A 27,389-nucleotide genomic window follows, 5' to 3' on the forward strand; every position below is an offset into this window, starting at 1 on the left:
TAATAATGCAGATTTTCAGTTGAATAATGCACACCGACTAATAATGCATCATTATCGTGTAATAATGCAGATTTTCAGTTGAATAATGCACACCGACTAATAATGCAAATTTTTCGTCAAATAATGCAAATCATCACAACCATCCAATTCAATGATCCAAGGGTTGATTAAAAAGAACATTGGACTGAAAAGTTGCGAAGGACCTTTAACACACCCCTAATCATATATATATGTTCATTTATCTTTATATGTTTAAACTGTTATTTGTTATAGATGTGAGTAATAATTTAAGGTAATTTTAGTAGCATTAATTATTTATTGTTGATGATCTAATGATGGTAGTTTGTGCAGTCATTTATAATAATTAAATTAATTTATAAATATTACATATCACGCAATTAAGATTCGTGGGTTCTTTAGTTTGACTAATATATAAATCCTGATTAATAAATTAAACTAGAATACAAGAAATTGAAATTTAAATAGAAAGAAATCCACATGTAAAAAGGAAAAGTTGTTGATTTTCTTAACCAAAAAAGAAAAAGAAATAAAAAGAAGGGGTTTATGAATATGTTGGGTTGATTTCAGTTGGATGAGCATTCTTGGGCAACTCTTGCATGGGCACATCTGCAGCATTATAAAACAACCACATATATAAATATGTTTATGAAATTAGATAAACTAGTGAAACTAAAAAAGATGAGTACCTTTGTTGGCATCAGCAACAGCAGCTGCTGCCTGGCTTTGTGACGATACATAGCATAACCTCCAACAGCAGCCCAGAAAACTACGAATGCTGCTGAGATCGTGCCGCCCCTATTACTCTTCTTTTTTTGTTTTTCTTGAGCCTGACGGAACTTGGAACCCGCCTCCTACGTTTGCTGATGAAGATGGAGATTTGTTATAAATAGTTAAGAATATATTGTAGTGATGATGGTTTAATTGACTTACAGTTCTTGAAGATCTGGAAGTGTGCCAAGGAAGGAGGGGATGTTTCCAAAAATATAGTTTTGAGACATGTCACTGTAATTGAAGGATGTGTAAAATTATTCAAATAGAGAAGGCTAAAACTTAAAAATAAAATAAAATGGTGTATATTTACATTCTCTGAAGAGCATCCATAGAACTGAAGTCATATAGCTGGCCATACAACATTCTGTTATTGAGATTCCTGAAATTTCCAGAGATGAAAATTCATAATTTCAATTAGATTTAAAAATAAAATAGAGATTTGATTATTGAAATTTCTTACAGAGGTGTGGGATCAGAATTGCATTCAATCCAATCCCAAATGGGAGAAACGCAAGGATCCAGAGTGGTTTGTAGCAGTGTTGGAAATTGTGAGACTAATACACCCAACCCCAATACTACATCAATAAACCATTGCAACATTATTGTTAACAATAATCAAACTTTATTTCAAGTTCTTGGTGATAATTTGAATGTGAAGATACAAATTATGGAATTGAGGATAGCATGCATGCATATGAATGAAACAATAAATAGAGAAAAACTAACCATCGTTGTAATTAGTGGTGTAAGAATCGCTAGTTGCGTGGGAAACTGATTTGATTTTGGCATTTGCAGTTGATGTAAAACGCGAGAGATTGACGATTTCACTCTTCTGCAACGACCTACCTGAATTTCCCATGTATAGCATGAACTCAAATACACATAAAATTAATGTACGTAAATAATAAACTAGCTATATATGTTTACCGTTAGCAGAAATCAAGAATATTAGGAGGAAGAAGAGAGAAAAAAGTGTGTGTGGCCATGGAGCTACAGATCAGATTTTAGACAGAAATACTAAAGTTATTCGGATTATACCTAGAAATATTTATGTCAGTGACAGTGGCGAATCCAGGATTTTGGATATGGGGGTGCGAAATAAAACTATACTTGCAGTTTATATAATCGACTAATCCTTTTTATTATATTTCTTATATTTTCACGATTATAATCTTTGTCTTTATTTTTTATATCAAAAATCCTTCATTATAAATAATACTAATAAGTTACTACTCCCTCCGTTTTTCCATGGTTGAGTCATTTTTCCATTTTGGAAAGTTCCTTTATAGTTGATTCATTTCCCTATATAGTAACTTTTTACTCTCTCTTACTTTATTCTCTCTACTTTTTTCACTCACTTACTTTTTTATCTATTTATTTCACACTTTCAACATCTCTTTCTTAAACTCTATACCGAAAAGTTTTACCTCAACTATGAAGAAACGGAGGGGGTATTTTTTAGTTGAATGATTTCTATCTCATGTAACAAAGTTTTTAGATTTTTACTACGGTATTATATATAATTTATTTCAACCTTTAAAAGGTCTGTTATCTTTATTCTATTTAAAATGATATTTTTAGATTTTTATAATATGCAAATTTTGTTTTAAACTTTTGCAAAGTAGGTTATCTTTACTAAAAAAATCATCTTTTGTCTTCGACGGGAAAACTTTAAGAATACAATTGGATTTAAAATTCATCCATTACATATAATAGATTCTATATTTAATATTTTATTTTATAAGTATTGAAATCACATAAAATTTTTCTATTTATTGGAATATTAGCTACATGGAGTAGTATCTAGTAAAAACAAGACAAATTAAAAAAGAATGAAAATAAAAATAAAGATATTATAAAATTAATTGATAGCTATATAAACATTTATTACCCAAAAATTAAATAATAGTAGTAGATATTAAATATTAATCAAAACAAAATCAATTTGAAAATACATTGAGTACATATAATAAAATTAAATTGAAAAGAACCGTGAGTATCGTGAAAGAGCGGTGATTGAGGCCAATAAAAGTTTATCAAAAATGGCCATTACATTTACATTGAGAGAGAGAGAAGAGAGAGAGAGAGAGAGAGGAGAGAGAGAGAGAGAGAGAGAAGAAGAAGAGTAGAGATGAGAGAGAGAACTGAGTAATCGATAGACGAGAGAGAGAGCTCGAGGCGAGATATATAGAAATAGATCTCTATGCGATCTCTCTCTCTCTTCCTCTCTCACTCTCTCTCTCTCGCGCTCGCTCTCCTCTCTCTCTCTCTCGCTAGCTCCGCTCATCTCTCTCTCCTCTCTTCCCTCGATCGCTATCTCTCGGCTCTCGATCGCTCTCTCTCTCTTCTCTCTCTCTCTCTCTCTCGCGCGATCTCTCTCTCTCCTCTCTCTCTCTGCTCTCTCTCTCTCTCTCTTCTCTTCTTTCTCTCCTCTCTCTCTCGCTCTTCTCTCTCTCTGAGAGCGGCGCGCCGTTTTTTACCCCGATATTAATTCTTTATTTTTATATAACTTATATAGTTAAATTAAAATAATACCACCTGTAATTGGAAAGTGAACAGAGTACCCATGTCGAGCGACCCACATACGACTAGTGGAATCGAATTGGGCCTTTAAAAAATTAAAATTTGTTGGGTATATTTTGATTTGATGATTAGGCCTGCTCTTAATTAAATCCAATGGATAATGAATCGAGCAAAGCCTCGGGTTAATCGGACTGCAATGCACAATTTGAACAATAAGTTGAATCTTTTATTCAACTTTACTAATTTGGCCATTACTTTGGACTGAATTACTTTATTACCCCAGTTGAAATTGTAGAATATCACTGAGCTACAACCCTATTAATTTAAAAAGCAATTATTATTTTGGGTTAAAAAATCAATGCCTATATATTTCACCAATCAGAAAGATATTTAAATAAATTACTAATAATCAATTTATCATTCAGTTTTGGAATCTAATAGCCTCCAGCCATTCGGCGCCTTCTATGCACGTGTTTATGATCATAATTCTGCCAAAACAGAAGTGATCAATTAACATAAAAAATACTCAGAAAAAAAATCTGTACTCCTCATCCGTCCATGAAAATAGACGTTTGTGGATAACAACATAGTTTTTCATGTATAACTGATAAAATAAGAAAGGGAAAAATAGTACTATAAATTAGGAGAAAGGAAAAAAATAGTGATAAAGTTCATACAAAAATTAATAAGACTAATTTTGGTAAACGAACCAAGGCGATGGAGTGACGGTAAGACGATACCCCAATTGTAGTTTTAGAGTCTTGTTTAGTTTTGTTGTCACTAGATATGACGATGCCTCAATTTTAGACATTGTTCCGATAAATTGGCTAACCATCTTCACATTTGAATTTCCTAATAGCTATCAACACGTGCAACATAATTAAGCCACATGTAATTTATCGAAAAAGACCGAATGATGCAATTTAGGGTTGTGGCATATTGTAGTGACTGTTTCTTATTGCATTTGTGTTTTTCTCTTGCTTGTGTTTGTGTGTCCTGCCTTCATGACCTTTTCTTCTTTTTAGTTCACTTGAGTAGTGAGTTCTTTGTTGTATGTTCTGTGATGGATGTTTAGAAATACTCCTACAACTTGGAGTTGTTTTGAGATCATTCATTTCTAATGAATGAAGTTGACAGATAATGTTAGGATGTGTATTGCTCATTTGCTTCTGATTTCATGTTCGTTCGTAGATCTTCTATAATAATTGTGAATAGAGCTTTTGATATTTGTCGATGTGTTAATTCGTTTCTATTTTGAATTTCTTTTGTACAGATGCGATATCTCGTCATTTTTTCGGCTTGAGCTTTTGTCATATATAAAAAAACTATTCTATTCTATAGTACAGCATATTAGCCGCGCACGTTGAGCTAATTCAAAGTATTTACTTGTTTGTGGACAGGGAAAAGCTTATTGCAAGTTTTTTTTATTGATTTTTTGTCTACGATCATAATACTCTAAAATTGTCAAAGTGATTAACACGTAAGTAGTGAAGATCCAAGAATAATTTAATAAAAGATCTGGCAAATAAAATTGAGTGACACAGAGATAAGATGAAGATTCATTTCCATCGTAACTGCTCATCAATGACCTCACACCAACAATATTAATGTAGAGTTCATGCTACATTGTCATCTAATCTCTTTTTATGTTCTATATTAATTAAATTATGGTCGGTTTGAAGCTTCTACGTGTCAATTTGTGCTTTCCATTTATGGAAACTATACCATGATTAAAGGTTTGACCAGACTCTCTCTGTTTTCGCCAAATGGATCTAAGTTAATTATGGAAAAGAGAAAAAAAAAATACAATTGGAAGTTGTGTGTGTAGTCTCATATTAATTATATTGTTCCATTTTCATGTACACTTAATTTTCACCTAGTATAGTAGTATCCTAACATTTTGTAAATCTGAACAACCACTCGCAAACTATAAATAGGCATGCATTTACAAAATGCTGAAATTATTCAATTAGATCCATTGGAATACAAGATTTGATGATCATATATACAAACATACATCAACATATTAGATGAGTCGAAGAAGCACATATTCAGGCTCGAGTATGAAGCAGATTCGTGTGGAGCCAATTGCAGCAATATGTAAGCACGAATATTATCTTGCGGAGATTGTCTCCAACTTAACTTTCAATTATTTCTCTTCTTTCTACTATTTTTTTTATTTGTTTCCATTCATTTTCCCAAAAGATTTTTCCTCAATATTACCGTGCCCGGATATATTTTACAATACTAGTATTTATTAAGTAATTTATATGGGACACACAGAATATAATCACATATCCTCTAGTGAACAAATAAAAACAAATTGTCTCTTTGAGTCCTTTACCTCCTATTATATTTACAGCTGCACTTTTAAATAACTATAATTTTTTTTAGAAAAAATACAATCATCAATTTCACTTTTATAAAATTAATGACATGAAAAAATTGAGATATTTTGCATAACCAAAACTAGATCATATGATGTGATGTTATTAACATAATAAAACAATATATACTCCTGTCCCATTAGAAATGAAACGTTTTCCTTTTTGGGTTATCCCATTAAAAATGAAACGTTGCTAAAAATGGAAATAACACTCTATACTTTTTCTTCTCTCTTCATTAACTCACAATACAATACTACATCCCGTGTCGAAAACCAAATGTTTCATATTTAATGGGACGGAGGGAGTATAATATTTTTATGATATGATAGTAGTATTTCAGTTTTTCATGTATTAATCCAGATGGAGATGCTATATACAGTTGATTAACATGTAAAAAATATAAACAAAATAGAAACCCTATTTAAATGCAAGACCTCTCATGCAATTGTCTTCTTCACTCCCAGACACCAACTGTTTCTTTCTACTCTACTACAAACCTTGTACTGTGTTTTTACACTACTTTCCTACTCTCTGCCTACCTACATATATCTCTTCCTTTCCACTTCTTTCTCAACTTCATTCACTTCTCACCATACTATATATACAGCCTTAGTCTCTACTAATATATCCTCTTACATTTCACATTAATCTCACGTATACATAAAATGTCGAGCCGAAGATCAAGATCAAGGCACTCTGGATCTTCAAGGGTCACAGAAGATCAAATCAACGATCTCGTCTCCAGGCTTCAGCAACTTCTTCCCGAGATGCACAATAGGCGCTCTGACAAGGTACACTTTTTCATTACATAAGTTACAATCAATTGAATTAATTTTTGTCTAACAACCTATAAGGTTAATATTGATGTAATTAATTTCAAAATCATCACAAGGCCCAAAGTTTTAAGTTTTCATGGTATAGAAGATAACCTTGGAACAGTGTGATGCTAGTATAAATAAATTTAAAAAATTGTGCCATATTCTTGAACATGAAAAGTTCCCACCCTGCCATTTGTTTATGTCTTGTTTATAATATTAGATGTCAGACCAAGCTCAATGCATGTGCAAGGAAAAATAAAATATAACTACTACTTTTAAAATATCATGATACTTTCAATCTATACCAAACTGCAACTATATATACTTTAATACTAATTAATTTCTTATGAATTTAATATTTATGGTATTTTGCAGAAGTCGGCAACCAAAGTGTTGCAGGAGACATGCAACTACATTAGAAGCTTGAACAGAGAAGTTGATGAGTTGAGTGATAGGTTGTCTGAATTGCTTGAAAACGCAGACACAACTCAAGCTGATCTTATTAGAAGCTTATTAATGCACTAGCTAGTTTTAATACGGACTATATTTTTTCGACTATGAATTTTAATTGCTATTTTCTTCGCCATTCATCTCCTGTAATTTATTTCTAGAGTTGTTTCATGCTACGTGGATGAGGATTTAATGTAATAAAATTAAATTTCAGATCATCTTCTTATTATTAGTTACTACCTTTATATTTTAACATTGCATATAAATTATTCATGTAACGTGCAATGGTGAAATAAAACAAGAAATAGACTACTAGAAGCGTGGTAGCTAGCTTGCTAGATCGCATGTATTATAGTAGTATGTGAATATTATACTCCCTCCGTCCCGCACTACTTGCACTTATTTCCTTTTTGGGCGTCCCAAATTATTTGCACTCTTTCCATTTTTAGTAACAATTTATACCTACAGCCGTAATTGTTGACTTTGTCTATCACTCATTCCTTAATCTTCGTGCCCAAAAGGAAATGTGCGAGTAGTGCGGGACGGAGGGAGTATGTTTTTATGTGAATATTAATTACTATGATATAACTAAATAAATAACTTCCAAAGTTAAGATTGAAGTATGGAATGGATTGTTAAGTTAATAATCTTGCATCGGATCTCAAACCAGCTCATCATTATCATTTATCAACCAAATTAATCCTACTACTAACTTTGACAATCTGCCAAATTAAATGGGAAAATATATTCTTCTAGCTATCACTATTCTGTTATAATAACATACTATGCACATTCCACCTTTAATTTTTTATTTTCTTGATCTATTGACACGCTATTTTTATTAAAAAAAATTAAATCTAAAATTAATCAATTAATACGCATGCTAACAAAATTTAAAGTTTTGGCCATGCTTTATCATTTGTGTAGAATTTTCGCTTACGGAAGCACGAAAATTATGGCAGGTAACGCTCTCTAAACTTGGATCATAAAAACCTCATCAATTTCCCATAAATCATGATGAAACGTTGATGCATATCTCCATATTTATTTATGACGTCACAATCTTATTACAGAGAAAACATTTGCATTTATTTTTTATTTATCATTGTAGGCCCGGGGAAGTTGATCGCACCTCAAATAGTCAAATTTCGTTACTAGCAGTATTAATAATTCATGTTATTTTTTGTTAGTATTATTATTGCAGATCTTCCATCCTAACCTTTAAATTAGTAGCTATTTATAATTATAATCAGACTCTTAATAGGAAAATGAAACTCCAAACTAAATAAAGACTGCTAACCCCAAATTCTAATTCTAGGAGATAAAAGCTATTGCTATACAAATAATAATACTCTCTACTCAAAACAGTAACAAATACAGAATAAACAATCTAAATCTTGTGAATCCTAGTAACTTTTGCAATTAGATAATAAAAATTTTTATTTTGATTTTTGTAATTAGAACACGCCAAGCCACAACTCATTACCATTATCAACACCATTCAACATATCGTAACGTTGTTGGGCATCGGGTTTTGGTGGCTCTTCAGCGTTTTCAATGATATAAGGAGGACCGAAAGAGTTGCAAAATAAGAACGATGTCCCGAGTAATACATTCATTACAATTCCCAGTCACAAATTTACACGATATAATGCAGCAGTCTTGGCATGATTTATAAGCTAAATGACTTGATCCAATTCAAACAGAGAAATATCCCAATACATACCATAAGTAAACTTACGCCTCCAAAACGCCTGACCCTCGATTTTAATCAGCCGTCCAGCTCTGCTCCACGATCTCCCTCACTCTGCGATTGTATTCTCTCTTATTCTCGCTGAACATCCGCGCAGCTTCAGAATTTGCAGGGGAATTCGGATTGGGGTCACACAGCAAAGACTGCATAATTAAAAATGGATGTCAACCTTTTCTATCGAGACAGATACATCATCATATTCGTTCATATATATGAAACCAAGCAGGTCTTTCATGTATGTGGAAAATGAAAATAAGACTTTATTATAGCAATAGATCTCCAAAAGCCTCTCCTTGTTTCTTGTGGGATTGCCATACTTCAATTTTAAACAATCGCAAGCTGTGGTTGGTTGTAGACATCAGAATATAGCAATCTAACCACGCGTCTTAAAATGAGGACTCACTCAATCTATTTACGTGGACGATTTTCTTTAGATAAGCAGAATGGGACTACTTATGAGGCTTCTTAATCAAATGCAGCCCAGCAGATCGTCAAGAGGAGTTAGTGGGATCCGGTATTTAGCATGAACCATTATCACACTCTGTGTGTGCGCGTGAGTGAGAGACAGAGAGAGAGAGGTGCTTGCATAAACAATATGCGACTGAGTAAACAAAAATTGAAGCAATGTGGTGATGCTAAGATGCCAAACCATCCAGCAAAGAAGTCAAAAGGAAAAGTATCAATAACTGATGTCATAACAACTTTCATTAGCATGTTCAACTCAAAAGCATCTTTCTCGGATAATGATGGCCTTAACAGATATGTTTACATACAAGTATTTGAATATTATTAACCATTTATCTAACCCGGATTGGTAGACATTTGTTTCCTGAGTATATACAGAAGCAAAAAAAAATTCGTTTCATTAAGAATACAAGCAACAGGATATTATTCAGCCATCAGATATTTTAGCTATTATTATAAAATGTTCAAAGCAACAAATAGCGGCATATTTACCTGGATTGAAGTTAGTATAGCTGCAACATCATAAATAGGGCTCCACTGATTTTGAAGAATGTCCAAACATATACTTCCATCTGCATAAACTGAACCCAACCGACAAATTTAAGCACATGATAAACAAATATATGATATTATTGAACCCTCATGCAGTGACATACTGTTTGGGTGGAACATTCTAGAAACAAATCGAACTGTTGGTGGCTTGTTTGGATAATCTTCTGTGAACTGCAGGGTCAACTTGAACGTACCTGTCAAATTGGCCAATGCATATACACCACACAAATATCATGAATAATGAGTAGGATGCAAGCACAAGCATAATAAAGCATGCAAACTTATTGGACAATAATATTCTTTATTACATAAGAATATGCATTGTAACGATGATGATCAAACGCTTTGCTACAATGAGTTATCTAACTTTATCTACAAGATCCCGCAGGATGGACCCCATTACTGTCATCATCTCTGCATTGCATGAAAACTAGTTCATAAATAAACAAGGTGGATGTTAATATTTCGACAACATCAAAGATAGTTCCACTAAATGAGGTATCTAGCAAAACTTTAAGTTAGCATGAACTTATTGTTTGGTGAACTTAGGGCCCGAAGAATCCGGTCATATATCATTCATGTCTATTAAAAGGCAAATGATCTTAACAATGAGATCTATAAAGCTACGCATTTTTCTGTACTATCTATTGCATCTACTCATCTTTATCCTGATGCTTCTATAATACTCCATTATAAAGGCACAAGACAGACCATAACATTCCAAGACCACAGAGAGCAAACATGCTCGTTTATAGCAAATAGAAAGGGATTTAGGGATTCACATAAAAAAGGCAGAAATACACAAGTGAACCACGCAAATAAAGATAGACAGTTAAGTTCCAGTATATATACTGACCTCCGTCCCACGGTGTATCATCCGGACTGCAATCACACAACAAATACACCACAATTAGCATGACTAACCACACTTTACGAACTACAAAAGAGAAACAAAATAATCACCTGCTTAATAGTAGAGTACTAAGTTATAAAGACACATTAAAGTAACACAATCCTTTAGAAATGAAATCCTGCTTGACTAGATGTAGACAACGAACTAACCCAAATATAACAGCATTCCAGAGCATAATGTTGTTGTCTTGCGGTGCCCCACTGATACCGGCAGGTGGGTCATGTTGCAATCTCTTGAAGTCCCTCATCAGTCTCTTCCGAGATGGAGTCGACATATTATTGCCTGCAGAAGCACTGAGATATATTTACCAACCCAAAGGGAAGGAGATACAAACAATCAAAACAACTTAACAAGTACCCCAACCTCAAAAGCAATCCTTTTTTAGACACCCCTAACCTGTAGCAGTTCATAATCCAAAATTGACTCGATCATAAACATGAATTGAGCACACCATTGCAATAATTCATCAGAACATAAACCAAAGACAAGGGATATTGACATGTACTTAGGCAATTTAGTACTATAAAATAAGAGTAGAACAATTAGGGCACCAATATCCCAGCTCCTCACATCAATAATAATCATTCCTGCCAACAACAGGTAATAATCCACCTATATTTTCCACATAGGCCGATTAGGGTAAATCAGCCACAACTATGAAGATCCAACAGCTTAAAAAAGAGGAGCAATTAAACGGGAAGCACGAATTCAAGGGTTTCCCCAACAAAATCAAAATCTCGAGGCATTTCTAGAATAAAAGATCTAATTAGCAATTGATTCATTAAATTCAGAAAAGGGTATGGGCTTACCTTTTTGAGTGAAGTCTTGGCAGAGAGCAGGGACGGAGCTCGAGTGGAGAAATGGAAGGGAAAGAGGAAAAATCGAATCTTTATATTGGTATTGCGTTTAGTATGACTTCATTTGGGGATTGGTGTCCCACTTTAACACTGCCGCGATTAATCTTGTTTTCACTTCTTTTTTACAAATTAAATATGATTACACATGGGATAGGGCTGATTATTTGTAAGAATTAATGATTCTCCTGGATCGCTTCCAGAATAATTTCGCATATATGTGTATTTGTTACAAAAATAAACTTGCGGATTCGATAAACAAAATTCACTGTTCTCATAATTAAATGTGTTTCATTATGGAATAAGGTTGATTATTTGTAATAATTAATTATTTCCTTTGTTCACTTCCAGGATCACGGATTTGTTACAAATCATCTCTCCGATTAATCACTTTTTCCAACTCGACCAAATCTATTAATATAAAACCAATTCTATCACGATGGTCATACTTCCTCTATCCACGATAACACATCCTACTTTAGCAGTTCAAATTTTAAGAAATATAAAAGATTTGGATAAAAAAACTAATGAAATATAATCATCTAATTTGTACATATTAGTTTTTGAATTATAAAGAGAATGAATTAGTGAAATAAGAGAAATAATAGGAAGCCAACCAAAATGCTAAAATAAGATGTGTAGTAAATAATAGAGTTACACTAATACAATGAGTCCCACTATGGCGATAAAATTTAAAAGCTCCACCAATTATACACTAGAAATGCAGAATATATACATAAACTAACTAACATGTGTTTTTCAAATAGTACGATTGATTTATGTTGATCATCAGTTCTAATAAGATCCAAGTGGAATTTAGGACAGTTACATGTGCATTGTTAACAAGGTAGACCGGGAATGCATTTCAAATGTCCGGAGTGTCGCGACAGCGTGCTAGCAAATTGGCCCGGTTTAGGTGGAATATAGTCGGGGCCATGTACAAACTTGTGATGCGGATCTCCCGATTGGATGAAAAACGCGCCATTTTGCAACACATCTCCCTCCGATTTCCACACCCAATTCTTCCACACACTCTCCGTCGTATACTCTCTCTTAGTCACCTGCATTGTTACAAACAACATCAGAATCATCAATCATTACAAAATAAATAGAATTTATTGATAGATACCTCTTTGGCGTTCCTATTATCTGGGGCAAAGAAGCGGTTGCCCTGGCTAAGTAAGGTGGGGCCTTGGCTTCCTCCTATCGCGTACATTTCCCACTTTGTGTAGTCGTTGTTTACAATGTGCACGAACCCATACCTCACTCGCGGCATTCTTTGAATCAAACCTTTCCCAAAATGGTTAAACGCCACCGTTACTTGCATTATCTTGTCATCTGAGTAGCTATCGCTTGCTCCAAATAGCAAAACCTGCATATATTCAATTATTATTATTTGTTTTACCCTTGATAGAAATCAATAAGATTCCATCATAAAGCATTGATAGAAAATTTTCATCCTAAAACCAATTAGTAATAAGAGAAAGGAACCTATAAATCGATTTATAAAGTGGTTTCAATTCTCTCATTATGAAATACTCCCAACTCCTACTTTGTTTTGATATTACATTACATACATCATTATGGCGAGCGAAATGACAATTTGAGATGGTGACAGCCGTCGACCCTTTGACCACATCGATTAGGCCATCATAGCAACTAGATAGGGACAAGTGGTCAAGCCAAATGTTGCTGGATCCGAACACGGAGACAGCATCGCCGTCGCTCTGCCCACGCTGCCCGTAGTGGGTGATGGAGTCTCGCACGAGGCCTCCGCTGCCCACTTTGATGTCGTAGATCTTGATGTTGTGTATGATCACGTTGCTCACGTATTGGATCATGAATCCCGCTCCCTTTGTGATGTGGATCTGGGCCCCGCGCCCATCGATGGTCTTGTTGCACGTGAAGATCAGCTCCTGAGAGAGCCGGATCACCATGTGGTGCGCGAATATGATCCAGAGTGGCTCTGTCTGGATCACCGCGTGCCTTAGGGTTCCCGGCTTTGGGTTGACTAGGTCGTTGTCTGAGGGGTCCGTCACCATGTAGATCTTTCCCGCCTTGCCCCCGGTGGTGTGGCGCCCGAACCCTAGGACACAATCGGCTAGCTTTTTGCGGTTTTTTTCCCAATGTGGGTCACACCTCCAACATTGGTCAATAGGGTTTGTGGCCTCGCATGGCCCACTATGGTGCTTACTTAGACCTCTTCTTGTCGAGTTGTAACCTTCAAATGCCCTTCACAAATTAATTAGCCCAAAATGGAATGTTACTATTATGTTTGAAAAGTTTAGGGTTTTCAAAACATAATTAAATAAACTTACTTGTGAACATGTCTGTTAAAATGATTTAGGATAATGTGAGGATTTGGTTCATACGCCTGTTGATTAGCTTGCCTCGCTTGTAATGCACGTTCCCGCCATACGACGTCGTCTGTCTCAGTATTGTTTGCCTTTGTTGTGACCAAGGCCACGACAGAAATCAAGAAAACCAACATAAACCTAATAGGATCCATTCTTGAAAATGAATGGAAAAATATTTTATTCTTTTCCTACTGTTTTTTCTTCTTTTTTTTGGTTTTTCCTACTAAGTTATTTGACCTACATAATCTATGGGAAGTTTTAGCATCATCATGCGGAATATAAACCCACATAATTAAAAAGAAGTTAAGCATATGTGGTGTGTAATGGTGGTGTTTGAAGTGTGAGATAGGTATGATACCTCTGCAATAGTGCATCCCAACTAAAATGTTGAATCAACCAATATTTGTGGAAGAAATGGATAATAAGAATGAGAAGTCAAGAGGGAAAAGTGGGAAAGATTAGTGTATGACTTGAGAGAGAAATGTGGAGGATGGTCAAATGTATTAAATTATTAATTATACTATATAAGTAAAACAATATTATGAAATAATTACTGTGACAAATCGACATGTTATATTGTCACTAAATTTTTTAATTCTCATGACAAAAAATATTTGGTCGGCATCTGAGGGCATAATTTTTTATATCATAAAGTAATATTATAATGATAAACTTTATTTAATTAACAAAGATGATTATGTCATTTGGATGCCAAGATATATACATTATAATCATGATGCTTATTATAACTATTTAATTATCTAACTAGAAATGATGTCATTATTTTGTGTGAGAATTATAGATGTGAAGATTCGAAACGGCTTGAAAAAGGTGAGTTTTGAGCAATCACATCTACAAAGAAAAGAACCACATCTCTTCCCCTTGGCTATTCTCTCTTCCAAGCTCAAGCAATGTACTAATTTAGTTGGATAGAATCCCCATAAACTAACTTCCAAGCCAAACTACAAACAGCATATTCTATATGTATATCTTGTTTTTCTCAACATCAATACACACACCACATAGAGAGAGAGAGAGAGAGATTAATTAGCAATGGCAAGGATAGAGAGAGGTTTGGTCAAGATAGAATTGAGCATGATTTTTACAGAGATAACTCCACCTCATGGATGGAAGCAGGATCAAGATTTCCTTTCATACATAATCATTACCTTTCATACATATATAATTTTATAAGTATAATAAATATAAATATATATATATGGTAATGAAACTCTTCGCATACATATAAATATACACTATTATATTATATAATTAGAGGTAAGAGAAGAGGGTTGTCAATACACCCGAATTCTAATTCTTTAATCGAAATCAATCCATCACGGGATCGTCTTTTATATTAGAATTCTTATCATTTAATATAAACTTGATCCTTATAATTAAACCGATAGACACATAGGTCATATAAGAATATAAATATCCTTACACTTTCATAAATTTTTTATGTGTACATAAAATTATTGGATCGCATGTATATAGGAATGATCTTCATTTTCATTCATTTCAGTGTCTCCAGCTTTTCAGACACTATATAAATTGCATCATAACCAAACATATATTTTTATTTATATATGCGAAAAATCATAGATGAAAAGCATAATCATAAATAAAATTTACTTGCATTACATGAACGGTATAAAATTACGAATAATTATTACCATTGCACATTAACTATAAAGTAGCTAATAATAAGAAGATGACCCAATTAATTTTATTCTACATACCATAAAAAACTCTAGAAACAAAATATATTATATTAATCCGATGGCGGAGTTATTAAGGAATCAGAAGACTCATTCGTTTAAGGAAATAATTAATCGAGAGATTAACTATTTAATTATCTTCATAAATTGTTTATAATGGGATAAGGTTTATTGGACCCAAAATTTAGGTTATTTTCACAGGCCAATTAAGTTTAGGAGTTGGCCCAAATCTCAAGTGATTTAATCCGACCCAATCATTTATTCAGTGGATAAAGGTCAATATAACATCCACTCAATTAATCCTGTTTGGATAAGCAGCGCCCTGATTGGTGGACCTCTAGATTTCCTCCCCCAAATATCGAATTACATTTTGCTAGCTGGAAAACTATCAAACAATCCCTAAAGCCAAATCACTCCGCCGGTTGGCAAAATCCGGCTGCTGAGAGTTTGAAACTCTAATGGCAGCAGCAACGAAAGTCGCCGGAAACGGTTTATTTCCCTCCAATTCCCGCCCTCGTCTTTTTCCTTCCAATTATGCCCCTCGTTTCCTAGCCATGGCACCACAAAAGAAGGTATTTTTAGTAATGTCATTCTCATTCTTCAGTTTGCAAGATTATATATGTAGTATGTTCAATTTATGAGATTGAATTCAGGACTCCATCCTAGATAGATATTTTGGTAGGAAACTGAAACTATCTATTTGAACTATGTTTTCTTACTTGCTTATGATTGTTAAGATTTAAAATGATTAGATGTACTTTTCATCGGTATGGATTTATCTTCTTAATAGTCTAATGCTATGTGCAAGGTTGAGTATTCTAATTAATTACTACTTCATTTGTCCCTCAAATTTTGTCATAGTTTGATCGGGCACAAGTTTTAAAAAATGTAATGGAAAATAGTGTGAAAAAGTTGGTAGGATGTGGGTCCTACTTTTAGCGTATTAGTTTTATAATAAAATGTGATTAAAAATAAATTAATGGAATATAAAGTGCACTACCAAAAATGGTAAAAAGTGAAATGTAACAAATTTTGTGGGACGAACGGAAATGAAAAAATGTAACAAAATTTCAAGAACGGAGAGAGTACTTTTTGGATTTATCCTGTCTATGTGTAAAGTTGAGTGCTCTAATTAATTACTACTGATTTTAATCGCTTACACATTAGTTATTAAAAGTAATTACTAATTTGTTATAAGAATAAGAATAATCCATGGTCAATTTAATCTCGATATTTTATTTAGTAGTATTATTTTAGGCGAATAAGTGAGATTCGAAGTAAAGATATTGATGTTCCAATTTCAGAAAATCATGTCAATTAGAGTCAAACATTTAAAAAAGGAAAAACGTGTCACTTAGAAAGAGACGAATGAATACTCCCTCTGTTCCCCATTACGTGTTCCATTTTTTTTTTTTGATTCTTCCCATATTAATTGTCTCATTTTATTTTTACTATTTTGGGTAATGAACTTCACATTCTACTAACACAATGTCACTAACATTTTATTATAAAACTATATAAAAAAGTATGACTCACATTCCACTAACTTTTTCAACCCACTTTCTATTACGTTTCTTAAAACCCGGTCGAGTCAAAGTGGGACACATATTGGGTGACAGAGGGGAGTATTTGTTTGTTGTTATAGCAAAGTGTTGCGTTAATAAGATAAGAATAATTTCGGGTCAATTTAATCTCGATATTGCAATTAATTTGCAGGTGAATAAGTACGATTCGAAGTGGAAAAAGGAGTGGTTCGGCGCGGGACTATTCTACGAGGGCCGCGAAGAGGTAGAAGTGGACGTGTTCAAGAAGCTGGAGAAGCGGAAGGTGCTGAGCAGCGTCGAAAAAGCCGGCTTACTCTCCAAAGCCGAGGAATTTGGCGTGACTCTATCATCCATAGAGAAGCTCGGCCTTCTCTCCAAAGCGGAAGACCTCGGCCTGCTCAGTCTGCTCGAGAAGGCTGTGGACACTTCACCTGCCGCATTGGCCTCCACCGCCCTGCCCCTCCTAGTGGCGGCTGTGCTCGTCGTTGTCGTGATCCCGGACGACTCGACGGCACTGGTGGCGGTGCAGGCCCTCATTGGAGGGCTGCTGGCGGTTGGGGGTGTGGGGTTGTTTGTGGGCTCGCTTCTTGTGGAAGGGTTGCAAGAGGCTGATTAAATGGGATTGTTTTTTTGTTTTTTGGAATGTATATTAGTATAGCTTTCTTTTACGTTTGTTTGACGATTGATTTTATTCAAGGTTTTATTTAAAATGTTGGGGTGAATGAATCAATAAAGTTGTTTAGTGAAATATATTGGGCAGTAATTAAATTAGAGAGCTAGTTTGTTTGTTGTCAACAATTGTCTTACAAGTAATCTTTCTAATTTGGTAGACCACTCAGTATTCATTAAGATTTAAGAACATTCGGTAATAAATCGTTGTCCTCCTCCAATTGTTATGAAAAAACATAAAATGGAGATGCGGGGTATCGATCCCCGTACCTCTCGCATGCTAAGCGAGCGCTCTACCATCTGAGCTACATCCCCTTATGTTCGATAATTCGTCTATTTACAAAGATGATTGTTGAAGGTAGTTCAAATTGGCGACGTCGGCACGCCTCCCTGCTATAATTGCTTGAATTGGTTACCAATTTAATGTTGATAATACTATGAACATAACTCCCCGACGCTGACATTATACAATTTTTTGCCAATGAATTTACTCCTACTACTTACTCCAGAATGTGTGGAATTGCGGATAGTTACTGCGATTAAGGCTTAAGCTAGACTGCGAGAGATTCAGGTTTATGTCGTCTTAGTTGATAAGGACTAATTAGCCGTTTTGATGTTTCGTCCTTTTCTAGAATCCGTCAATTGGTGTTGATGTGTAATTTTATGTGATTTCTACTGCTTTCATTGTTTAATAACTTAACACAAATAGTAACATTAATTTGCTATGCTTTCAATACAAATACAACACAATACAATACTCATATGCAGCACACTAGAATGCTATATGAAAATAATGTTGATAGTTATATATCATTGCATAGTTTAGTTTCTCAATTCTATTAGTAGCTAGATTTAGATCTTGGAAACGACTATTCTGCCAGTAGAGGTCTCAAGCCTCAGATGACAGATGCTGATTTTGAATCTCCGTATGATTGCTAGGCTCCGATGTTTTGTAGCTGTAGCGCTGTGCCCAAAATAGATAGTGCAGGAAGTTCAAGCCACTTAGGATGCACATGAACCAGTAGAATCTTTCCAAGTGATAGTGGTTCAAATTGCTGCCATGGAGCCATGGTTTATGATGGAATGCGCCTGTGATGCAGTTGATCACATTTACTAGCACTGAGCTGAGATAATATCCCATTGCTAGTGAGGCCCATGATAGGGAGGTTGCTAGTGACCTCATGCTGAATGGGGCCTCTGTGAAGAAGAAATCCATCAGGCCAGCCAAGCTGAAAAGATCAGCTGAGCCAAGGAATAAGTATTGCAAAGACACCCAAAGGAATGTGATTGGTAGAGGCTCCTTCGAGTTTATTAGGCCTGATCGTGTCGCAACCTGCTTCCTCTTGACCTCCACTAGTGCTGCTACGGCCATGGCCAGGATAGAGAGGACTAAGCCGGTCCCTATTCGTTGTAGATGTGTGATTCCCATTTCGGTGTTGGTCAGCTTTCTAAAGAAGGGAACTATGATATGGTTGTAGAGTGGGGTAAGTATCATTATGAAGAGTACAGGGAATACTGGCAAGGAAGCTGGTGGGACTTTTAAAGATCCAATTTTGGTGTTCATAGTGGCTGCTTGTTGGACCGAAAAGGTGGAAAGCTGAGCAAGGCAGCAGTTAAGAATAATTGTTGACATGAATATGGGAAGGATCTTAAGGACTGATTTAACATCTTCTATTTGTTTTGTGGTGCAGTGAAGTCTTGGTTGGGCTGGTGCGGCATCTAATGCTCGGTTGAGGAACCTGAGATCTTCTGTGACGGTTTGAATTTCGCCCTTTCCTGCGCCATGCTCTTCATCCTCTGTCACCTCTGCTGAACTTGATGGAGTTCTGCTCACATTATCAATTGCATTCTTTGTTTTCCTTGAAATCCATGACTTGTATGTTGCAGCTATCAAAACCTGTCCAAGAAAAATAAAACAGTTACTGACTGCTAGCCTGTTGAGATTCTTGAACAAGGTTTGGACTATACCGTAATCATGGTTGTGATAGGACTTCCTGTGGGAATTTTTATCCTATATCTAGCTGATCCGAGGAGGAAAACGGGTATAGAGATCAATATGGCTGCAGTGGCAATTCCATAACCCCACTGCCAGCCCTTGTTATCTTCAATCCACACCACAAATGTTACAGCAACTAATGCTCCACAGGAGAGGCAGAATACATAGTAATTGAAGAATGATGATCTCTGTTTCCTTCCTTCTGCAGTATGCTCATCAAACTGCTCGGCTCCGTGAGGAGGAAGTGAGCCTTTTATTCCACCAACACCTAGTGCAACCAAGTAGAGGCCTACATATAAAAGTGCTTCCTTACCCTCGTCAACTTCCTGACACAAGACGTTTCTGTTGAATGACTTGCAGATGGGTGGTTTCAGGGACGGAATATGAGCTTGCACTGTGAGAATCACTAAACCCTGTTGCATACACTTGTACTTTCAGTAAATGTATTGCTCATGTTTGGTATTTAAGTGTCTTATACTCTGAAGTCACATAAGTATGTTGTTATCTGAATGCATGTTGACTGGTGTCTTGTTGCCATAATTGTTCTAACTCTGAATTTTGCTTATTAGAAAGCAAGTACTATAACATCTAATTTTATGTTCTTAGATACTTGGGCTGTTTTTTTACTTTAAATCATCAAGATTTAGTAATAATAGGTGTTGACGTTGAAAATGAAATCTTGTCAAGATTCGAATTAACTCTCCAGTGGGACACAACATTGAAATCCAGAAATCTGATTGGCTAACAACAATCAGGCAAATATATGTTATTTGACTTTGCTCTTGGGTGTCATTTATGAAGAATTTGCTAGTGGTCCATGCATTATTTGTTTGTGTTATTGTTTACATATTAATATTTTTATATTGTGGTCCATATGGTTCATATATTTCCACCATAAATTATGCAATTTTTTCCTTGCCACTATATAAGTAAAGTATGGTATGAGTGCATGTATTTATTTCTACCTATTATATGTGAATACAGTTATTCCAAATTCTAGAAGTTAGTACATTGTCGCCTATTCTTAAATTGGTATTGTTTGTTAGTAGGTGGACCTACGTTTACCTCATTTGTAATTAAGTACACTATTTATTTCTGTCTTTTGTGCTTTAGAGGATCCTGTTGAGTTTTGTCTTTGTTAATGACAGTATTGAGCAAGCAGGATGTTTACAAAAAAAAGGAGTCTTGAAATCTTACTAGAAGCTCTGTTGTTGCACTTATCAGATAGATTGAGTAGGTAGTGAAGTAGGAGTCAGACAAGAAGCCACCAGATAGAGCAAGGAGGAAAGCAGTCCCCATGAAGGTCGTAACTGTATTTGCTGAGGTAGATGGAGAAAAGTTCATGAACTTTGTCAGGTAGAGAACCAAGTTGCTTGCATTGGCCAGATATGCTAGGTTCTCCAGGACTTCGACAGCTAAAATATTGAACAGGGAGTTAATTCAACATGCTACTTTTAAGACGGTTACTAGATTTTGGGACATACTAACCGAGGACAAAAGAAGCTGCAACTGCACCACCATGACGGCCTCTAATGGCTGGTCCGTTTCTCCAGTTTGCATAGCCTTCCCACCTGTTTGATCCATTCTCCTTATCCTACAGCAGGGTAATTGAAAATTACTCAGTAACGATAAGGATAATGAAAGGAAAATGTTGAAACGATGAAACGAAATTCATTAATATTCTAAGGTTGGACCATACCATCTCTTTTCTCAGTATCTGCTATGATGTGGTTTTCTGAAACCTTATCAGAGTGTGTCACCATACACAGCATGTAAGCAGGAGTGGCCTTTAAATACTGGAGTTTCCGGCTTGTGCAATCTGGTTAGAAAAATCTGGAACTCATTGATATGACCATACGTACTCATGCACGTGCCTTTTTCATGCCTTGTGATCTAGCCGACTTTACTCTTTGATGTGGAATCGTAGGCAATTAATTCTGCTAGTGATGGCTTCTCTCTCTCTCTCTCTCTCTCTCTTCTATTTTTATTTAAAAGGTAATTATGATAATGACATGTGCAAATTGGATTGATCTTTAATTTTCTGGTGAGGAGGATTAGATATGACCAGAATATATACAGTTAGGTTCTTGATCAACACAAGTAAATTTGAGGTGAGAAAGTCATCTATATGGTGGGGCCTTGGTTATCCTGCACAAGCTGGCATTTTGTTAATAGTCTGTTGTATGAATGAACTAAGGAAAATTTCATGATATATGGTGGGGCCTTGGTTATCCTGCACAGAGCTCAGACATGTTTACATATGCTCAGTGAATCCCAGCTTTCAGTCACCATGTTCCAATGAATTGTTATGATAAAAATACAAAAAATGCAAATCTTTCTCCCAATGATATTATAAACCTAAAATATAATCAATATCATCATAAGGTCATAAGGTGCAGTATTTATGTGAACCCTACTGAAACTGTATAGACATAGTCCCTCTCAATCTGAATTTTGATACCATAGGAATTAAAAGCTTGAGAGTTGAACGCTTTAAATCATCATACATTTTGTCTACGTTATACTTTTAGCTATACATCTCTGTCACAGCTGCTTCTTTCACTACTTTTTTCATTGTATAAACTACTAAGTACTAACCCATGACAAAATGTATAAGTTCGAGTTGAGTTTGGTTGGCCATAATTGACCACTGTTTAGGTCTGGTAGTTGTAGGTCTTATCATGAGACAACATTGTTGTTAGGTTAGTGATAACCCCTCATTCATAACAGAAACTGACACAACTTCACAATGTGCTCTACTGGAAACTTGGATGACTGATCATAGTGGAAGCTCGTGAGAGAATGATGTATCCAACTTTGTCATAATCAAACCTATTCCTGTCTCCTGTCCTCTCAATAGTTTTTATTCTGGAAATTTCTGAAGTAAACTACTTGTAAAAATGTCTGTTTTTACTAATAACTTCTGTCACTAGGTCTTATGTCCAATTTTTCTGAATGATAGCATAATTACATTTAGAGTTGTAAAGTTAAGCTACAAGAAAATGATCTACTATGCTGGTCCCAGTACCCTGGAATCCTCTTGCTTCAGACAGAGGGCACTCTTGAAGTCATTTTCTGAAGTACAATTGCCCATTTCGTGATGGGGCCGGATTTGCTGGACCGCCTCTTTCATATTTAAACAACTAAATCCTAGCCGCAGTTTAGTAATAATTCAATTAGCTGCTTAGTTAATTACTGTTTACTGACTTGCTTAACATAAACTGTTTTCCAGATTACTTAGTTTGAAAGATTTTGGGATCACATCCTGTTTTCAGAACAGCTATTGGACTAACCTCAGAAAAACATCTGGTGATTCTATGTAGATGAAGACGATACGCCTCTTCTGTAATGACTGAGGACGAGATTCTAGGTCATCCATATAAAATAAATGTGTGTGATATCTCTCCATTATGTATGGTTATGGTTCAACTTTGATGGATCACTTTTATGACTGCAGAAACTATGGGGATGAGGTTTCGTGTCAAATTCTGTGCGTTCAAAAATGGTGCCCCCACACTTGAGATCTCCAATCCCTGTTCGCCTGAGTGCTTGACTGTGAGAACCGGCCACAGGGCATTGTTCGTGCTGGTCCAGGGGCAGGACGTGCCACCCCCACTAAGGCTTGCTAGTCTCAAAGTGGAGTGGAGGACCCAGCCATCAATACATGGCAAGGTAAAGAATGACTAGTGCTATTTCACTTTAAGTTTATGCTTTTTCATGAACATACGTTGCTTATAGGAATAGGAGTAGGATCACTAGCAGGATCACATGAAAAGTTAAAAATTTAAATATTTTATCAAATTTTTTAACTTACTAAACTATATTTGAATCATGGTATTATAGGTATAATCAAAATTTGTAAGAATATATATAATAACAATACTTACTCCATAACACACTATTGTTCTTAAGTTTGAATATGTATGAGAGGGATATAATAGGCAAGCTAATTTCTTTAATAAAAAAACACTTTTGTAGGTATAGATTCTTCATTCATCAACCCGTTTACAAATTGCAATGATGTCTACTTGATTGCAATGTGAATATATGTGTGATTACGATTTACAGTTAGTGGAAGTCGATATGGTTAGCCAAATAGGACAACGATATCCTTTTTCTAAAGCCACTTAAATAATTGTGGTGTATGCTAAAGCCACCTAAAAGACATGAACACTAAGAATTAAACGTATTTTGAGTGAATGTTTTAGTTCTATTAATCTATTTGGCTTGTATTTTTAAGGATAATTGTCTTAAAAATCACAACTTCTATGTCCCTTTGCAATACTTAGTGCTCAAAACACTGTGTAAGCTTGTAAATGCTGTGTATTTTCACATCTCGTGTATAGTTGAAATTGTGAGCAAAATTCACACTAGTATAAATAGTAGGTATAACCCAAGGAATGGGTGGGTATTTGTGATAAGGAGGTGGGTGCTCTAACTAAGGATATTATGATAAGAATGATTAAGAAAACATTTGAAGTTGTGATTTAGTTGGAAGAATGTTGGAGATGTGATAAGATTAATAAATATAACGCGTATATCTAGAGGCCTTAAAAGGTGAAAGAGATGGATAGATCATAGTAGTATCTATCTCACATCATTAGGAATGTGGGCTACACACCTAACATATTTGCTCCCTTACAAATCAAAATAATTAAGGACCTATAACTTTCCATCCACTTTAAAACAAGTAATCAAGGACCTTAAGTTTCCATCCACTTTAAAACAAGAAAAGTATTCTTAATCATCCACTAAACAAGGATCAAGTGACAAAAAAACAAAAAAACAATCATGTACTGTTCATTTTAGCTACTAGGAGTATATTGGATTATATCCACCACAACAATTCCTATTTTGCTTCTACTCATTTTTGGATATGTCATATGTGAATGTGGTTGATATCATATGGCTGCGTCTGTGTTGTGTATATAGTAGTATTAGGACTACCCCCAAATTCCTACAGTTAAATTTATTACTGGAAACAAAATATTTTATATATTAATTTGTTTCATTTCTGCATGATTTGTCATGAGGTACAGTCGGTTGGGTTAATTATCAGTCTACTATATAAACAATGTTCGATAAAATAATTTGTCCAAGACAAGGGCATCTTCAACACTTAAAAGAGGAGAAGGGGTGCCCTGTGCAGCCCGGCACCGGCAAGGTATGGGCCGCTAGAGGGGTGGGAGACTCGCCCTGCAATTGGATTGCAGTGTAATACTAGGTGTGATCCGTGTTGTCTGACTGCAAGGTATTTTTATTTTTTTAATTTGAAAATTATATTTTAAATTATTTATTTTTATAACTTTGATGTTGAAAATTAATTGATTTTAATTAAGAAATGGAGTAGTAATTTAAATTAGTCCATATAATTTTTTTATATATAATTAATGTAATTTTTAGGAAATTTAATTATGTAATTTTAGGTATTTTAATTCTGTATTGTTGTTATAAGTTTATTAATGCCATTTTTAGTAAGTTATTTTAATTTTATGTATGATGAAATCAAAACTAAATATAAAATTAGATGATAATTAAAAATAATAATAATTATTGTGCCATGAGTAGAGGTATGTGATGATGTATGTGCTTGCAGGAGTTGTGGTGTAATGCATAAATTGAGGGGAAATGACGATGTGATAGTGTATGTGGAGAATGAGTTGTATATGAATATGACTTAAGCAATCAAGTGATCAAGTGGTTATACTAAACTTTGGTATCTCAGATTTAGTATATCTAACTAAATTGTTAGCAACATTATTAATCGATTGCAATTTGCAACATACTTATGAGAGAAACCTGCCACAAAGTTATTAAACAGATATGTTACTTGGATAGGTATTTTTATAAATATGGCTGACCGACAACATTTGTCATGTCTTAGGCCCACAAACATTAAACTTATATTGGTATAATTCATCAAATATGTGAAGCAAAATTCTTCAACCTACTCACGAAAGCATTTTTGTTTTAAAATTTACTGCCTATGGCCCCTTTGAGCATTAGTCAAAAATCAGTTTGTACAAACTATAAAAAGACCACTCATTACCAAAGATAAGATCGTACTGTTGCACTCTATCACACCCAAAACTATATTGTTCGTCATCTTAATATGTTTCACCAATTCTTTTTTTTTTAAATGAAATTAAGAGGACTTGCACAAATTCAGATCTATAAGCAGAATGTGTGGTTGGTTAGTCAGCTGAGTTCGTGCGAGCGAGTTGCGGTGTTTGTGGCTTGATAAGTTAACTCAGGACGAGCTAGTTATGGTATTAGTATATGTGGTTTTTAAAGTCGAATCTAATATTATAAGTTTGTTGTAATTTGTAAATATAAAAATGAGAAGAAAATTAACTTTTTTTAGTAATAATAATGGCTTAAAAGTTAATGATTTGGACTAGAGTGTAGTGACTTAACTATGTAATGTGAGGATCACATCCATGTCCGTGGACTTAGATTCTACACGCTTTGGATTATATAGATGATGCATAAGAATGTTTCTTTGGAGAACTATAATTAAAGTGAGAACTTGGACCTTGGATGATTTGATTATAACATAGATGATGCACATTTGATACTAACATATCAGTCGAAGAATTAAATAATGAGACAAGAAATATAGGTGACAGTTAATTAAAACTAATCACTTTATCTCTGCTAAAAATATTTCAAAATTTTAAATCTATATAATTTTCTTGATTTAAATCAATTGTTTTTATCAAATTAAATATAATTTTACGAGAAATCTAACAACATCCTAATTTTAGATCAAAATTTTTGATTCATATTTTATGGATGGTTCTTAGGGATCACAATTCTATATGTACACATTAGAATTTTTCTACCACTACGCGTTATTAAAATTTCTATATTGTATTAATAAATTTGAGGCATTTTGCATTATAATCTAAATCGCACACAATCAGGGTGACATCTAAGGAGCCGTTCGGTTTGCCCGATTAGCCCAAGATTCTATTTCATGATGCCTCAATCTACTGTTCGGTTGCCGAGACATAGATAATCTCGGCCCGTAAGGCCCGCTTCAAGCCCGTCGCAGCTGACATAGATAATCTCACATTGTAGTGTTCAGGTCCGATTATTTAATCGCACCACATACCCTACGATTATTTCTATCTTACGCCTCTCTCTTCTATGTCTCACTTCCTCTCCCATCCTTTGCTCCACAGCCTCCACTTCCACCCCTCGTGACTTTCACCCTCTCCATCACTCTTCATGATTTACCGAAGTTAGTTGATTTTCTGCAATTTTGTTGGAGAGATTGATTGATGCAGGTTTTTTGGATATGGTAATTGTTATGATATCGCTTTTTTGTTAAATTTAGATTAGTGATCAATTTGGGGAGAATTTTGTTCATGAATACAAAATTTGGAGGAGCAGATTCGAAGAATTAATATGATGAGTTCATGAACAAAAATTGGGAATGAGGAGGAGATGGGTTGGTTGGGCCGTTGGGGGCGTTGGTGTGGGAATATTAGTGTTGTTATTAATATTGTCAACCAAATATCAATATAAAATTTAGTAATACTAATTTAGTCCAAGACAAAGCCCATCTTATCTTATTCTATATGGAATCT

At 34.8% G+C, this 27,389-nt stretch overlaps 5 protein-coding genes, 1 long non-coding RNA gene and 1 other non-coding gene across 14 annotated transcripts; 3 read left to right on the top strand and 4 right to left on the bottom strand.

The window, feature by feature from the left end:
- Positions 1-6,310: 6,310 nt before the first annotated feature.
- Positions 6,311-7,188, top strand: LOC121751368 (transcription factor PRE3-like). The gene is made up of 2 exons (XM_042146098.1): positions 6,311-6,493; positions 6,896-7,188. Exons 1-2 carry the CDS (start codon positions 6,368-6,370, stop codon positions 7,043-7,045), a joined length of 276 nt encoding a protein of 91 aa, XP_042002032.1. The 5' UTR covers positions 6,311-6,367; the 3' UTR covers positions 7,046-7,188.
- Positions 7,189-8,551: 1,363 nt separating this feature from the next.
- LOC121751249 (ubiquitin-conjugating enzyme E2 2) lies at positions 8,552-11,631 on the bottom strand. 2 transcript variants are annotated; one of them, XM_042145963.1, is made up of 6 exons: positions 11,463-11,631; positions 10,803-10,946; positions 10,597-10,622; positions 9,845-9,934; positions 9,681-9,769; positions 8,552-8,866 (listed from the first exon to the last, which is right to left on the bottom strand). In XM_042145963.1, exons 2-6 carry the CDS (start codon positions 10,925-10,927, stop codon positions 8,738-8,740), a joined length of 459 nt encoding a protein of 152 aa, XP_042001897.1. In that variant the 5' UTR covers positions 10,928-10,946; positions 11,463-11,631; the 3' UTR covers positions 8,552-8,737. The 2 variants fall into 2 exon arrangements, with proteins under 2 accessions (XP_042001897.1, XP_042001895.1); XM_042145961.1 differs by having other exon boundaries at positions 10,803-10,935; positions 11,463-11,625.
- Positions 11,632-12,201: 570 nt separating this feature from the next.
- LOC121751279 (pectate lyase-like) lies at positions 12,202-14,066 on the bottom strand. The gene is made up of 4 exons (XM_042145995.1): positions 13,826-14,066; positions 13,085-13,739; positions 12,637-12,879; positions 12,202-12,568 (listed from the first exon to the last, which is right to left on the bottom strand). The coding sequence occupies exons 1-4, from the start codon at positions 14,014-14,016 to the stop codon at positions 12,347-12,349; spliced, it is 1,311 nt and encodes a 436-aa protein (XP_042001929.1). The 5' UTR covers positions 14,017-14,066; the 3' UTR covers positions 12,202-12,346.
- A 1,828-nt stretch (positions 14,067-15,894) lies between these two features.
- Positions 15,895-17,877, top strand: LOC121750233. Its single transcript, XM_042144727.1, has 2 exons — positions 15,895-16,157; positions 17,302-17,877. The coding sequence occupies exons 1-2, from the start codon at positions 16,044-16,046 to the stop codon at positions 17,743-17,745; spliced, it is 558 nt and encodes a 185-aa protein (XP_042000661.1). The 5' UTR covers positions 15,895-16,043; the 3' UTR covers positions 17,746-17,877.
- A 163-nt stretch (positions 17,878-18,040) lies between these two features.
- TRNAA-AGC lies at positions 18,041-18,113 on the bottom strand. The gene has a single exon. It is a non-coding gene; the product is annotated as a tRNA-Ala (tRNA).
- A 372-nt stretch (positions 18,114-18,485) lies between these two features.
- On the bottom strand, positions 18,486-21,634 carry LOC121751920 (protein NRT1/ PTR FAMILY 4.6-like). Its single transcript, XM_042146744.1, has 5 exons — positions 21,494-21,634; positions 21,283-21,388; positions 20,992-21,209; positions 19,767-20,207; positions 18,486-19,695 (listed from the first exon to the last, which is right to left on the bottom strand). Exons 1-5 carry the CDS (start codon positions 21,494-21,496, stop codon positions 18,688-18,690), a joined length of 1,776 nt encoding a protein of 591 aa, XP_042002678.1. The 5' UTR covers positions 21,497-21,634; the 3' UTR covers positions 18,486-18,687.
- LOC121751921 lies at positions 20,056-25,518 on the top strand. 7 transcript variants are annotated; one of them, XR_006040207.1, is made up of 5 exons: positions 21,343-21,481; positions 21,564-21,616; positions 23,027-23,164; positions 23,252-23,466; positions 24,834-25,136. It is a non-coding gene; the product is annotated as an uncharacterized LOC121751921 (long non-coding RNA). The 7 variants fall into 7 exon arrangements; XR_006040211.1 differs by having other exon boundaries at positions 23,118-23,164; XR_006040208.1 differs by lacking the exon at positions 21,343-21,481 and adding an exon at positions 25,391-25,518 and having other exon boundaries at positions 21,518-21,616; positions 23,118-23,184; positions 24,834-25,045.
- Positions 25,519-27,389: the final 1,871 nt, after the last annotated feature.

The sequence above is a fragment of the Salvia splendens genome, chromosome 10 (genome assembly GCF_004379255.2).
Source record: "Salvia splendens isolate huo1 chromosome 10, SspV2, whole genome shotgun sequence".
NCBI lineage: Eukaryota > Viridiplantae > Streptophyta > Magnoliopsida > Lamiales > Lamiaceae > Salvia > Salvia splendens.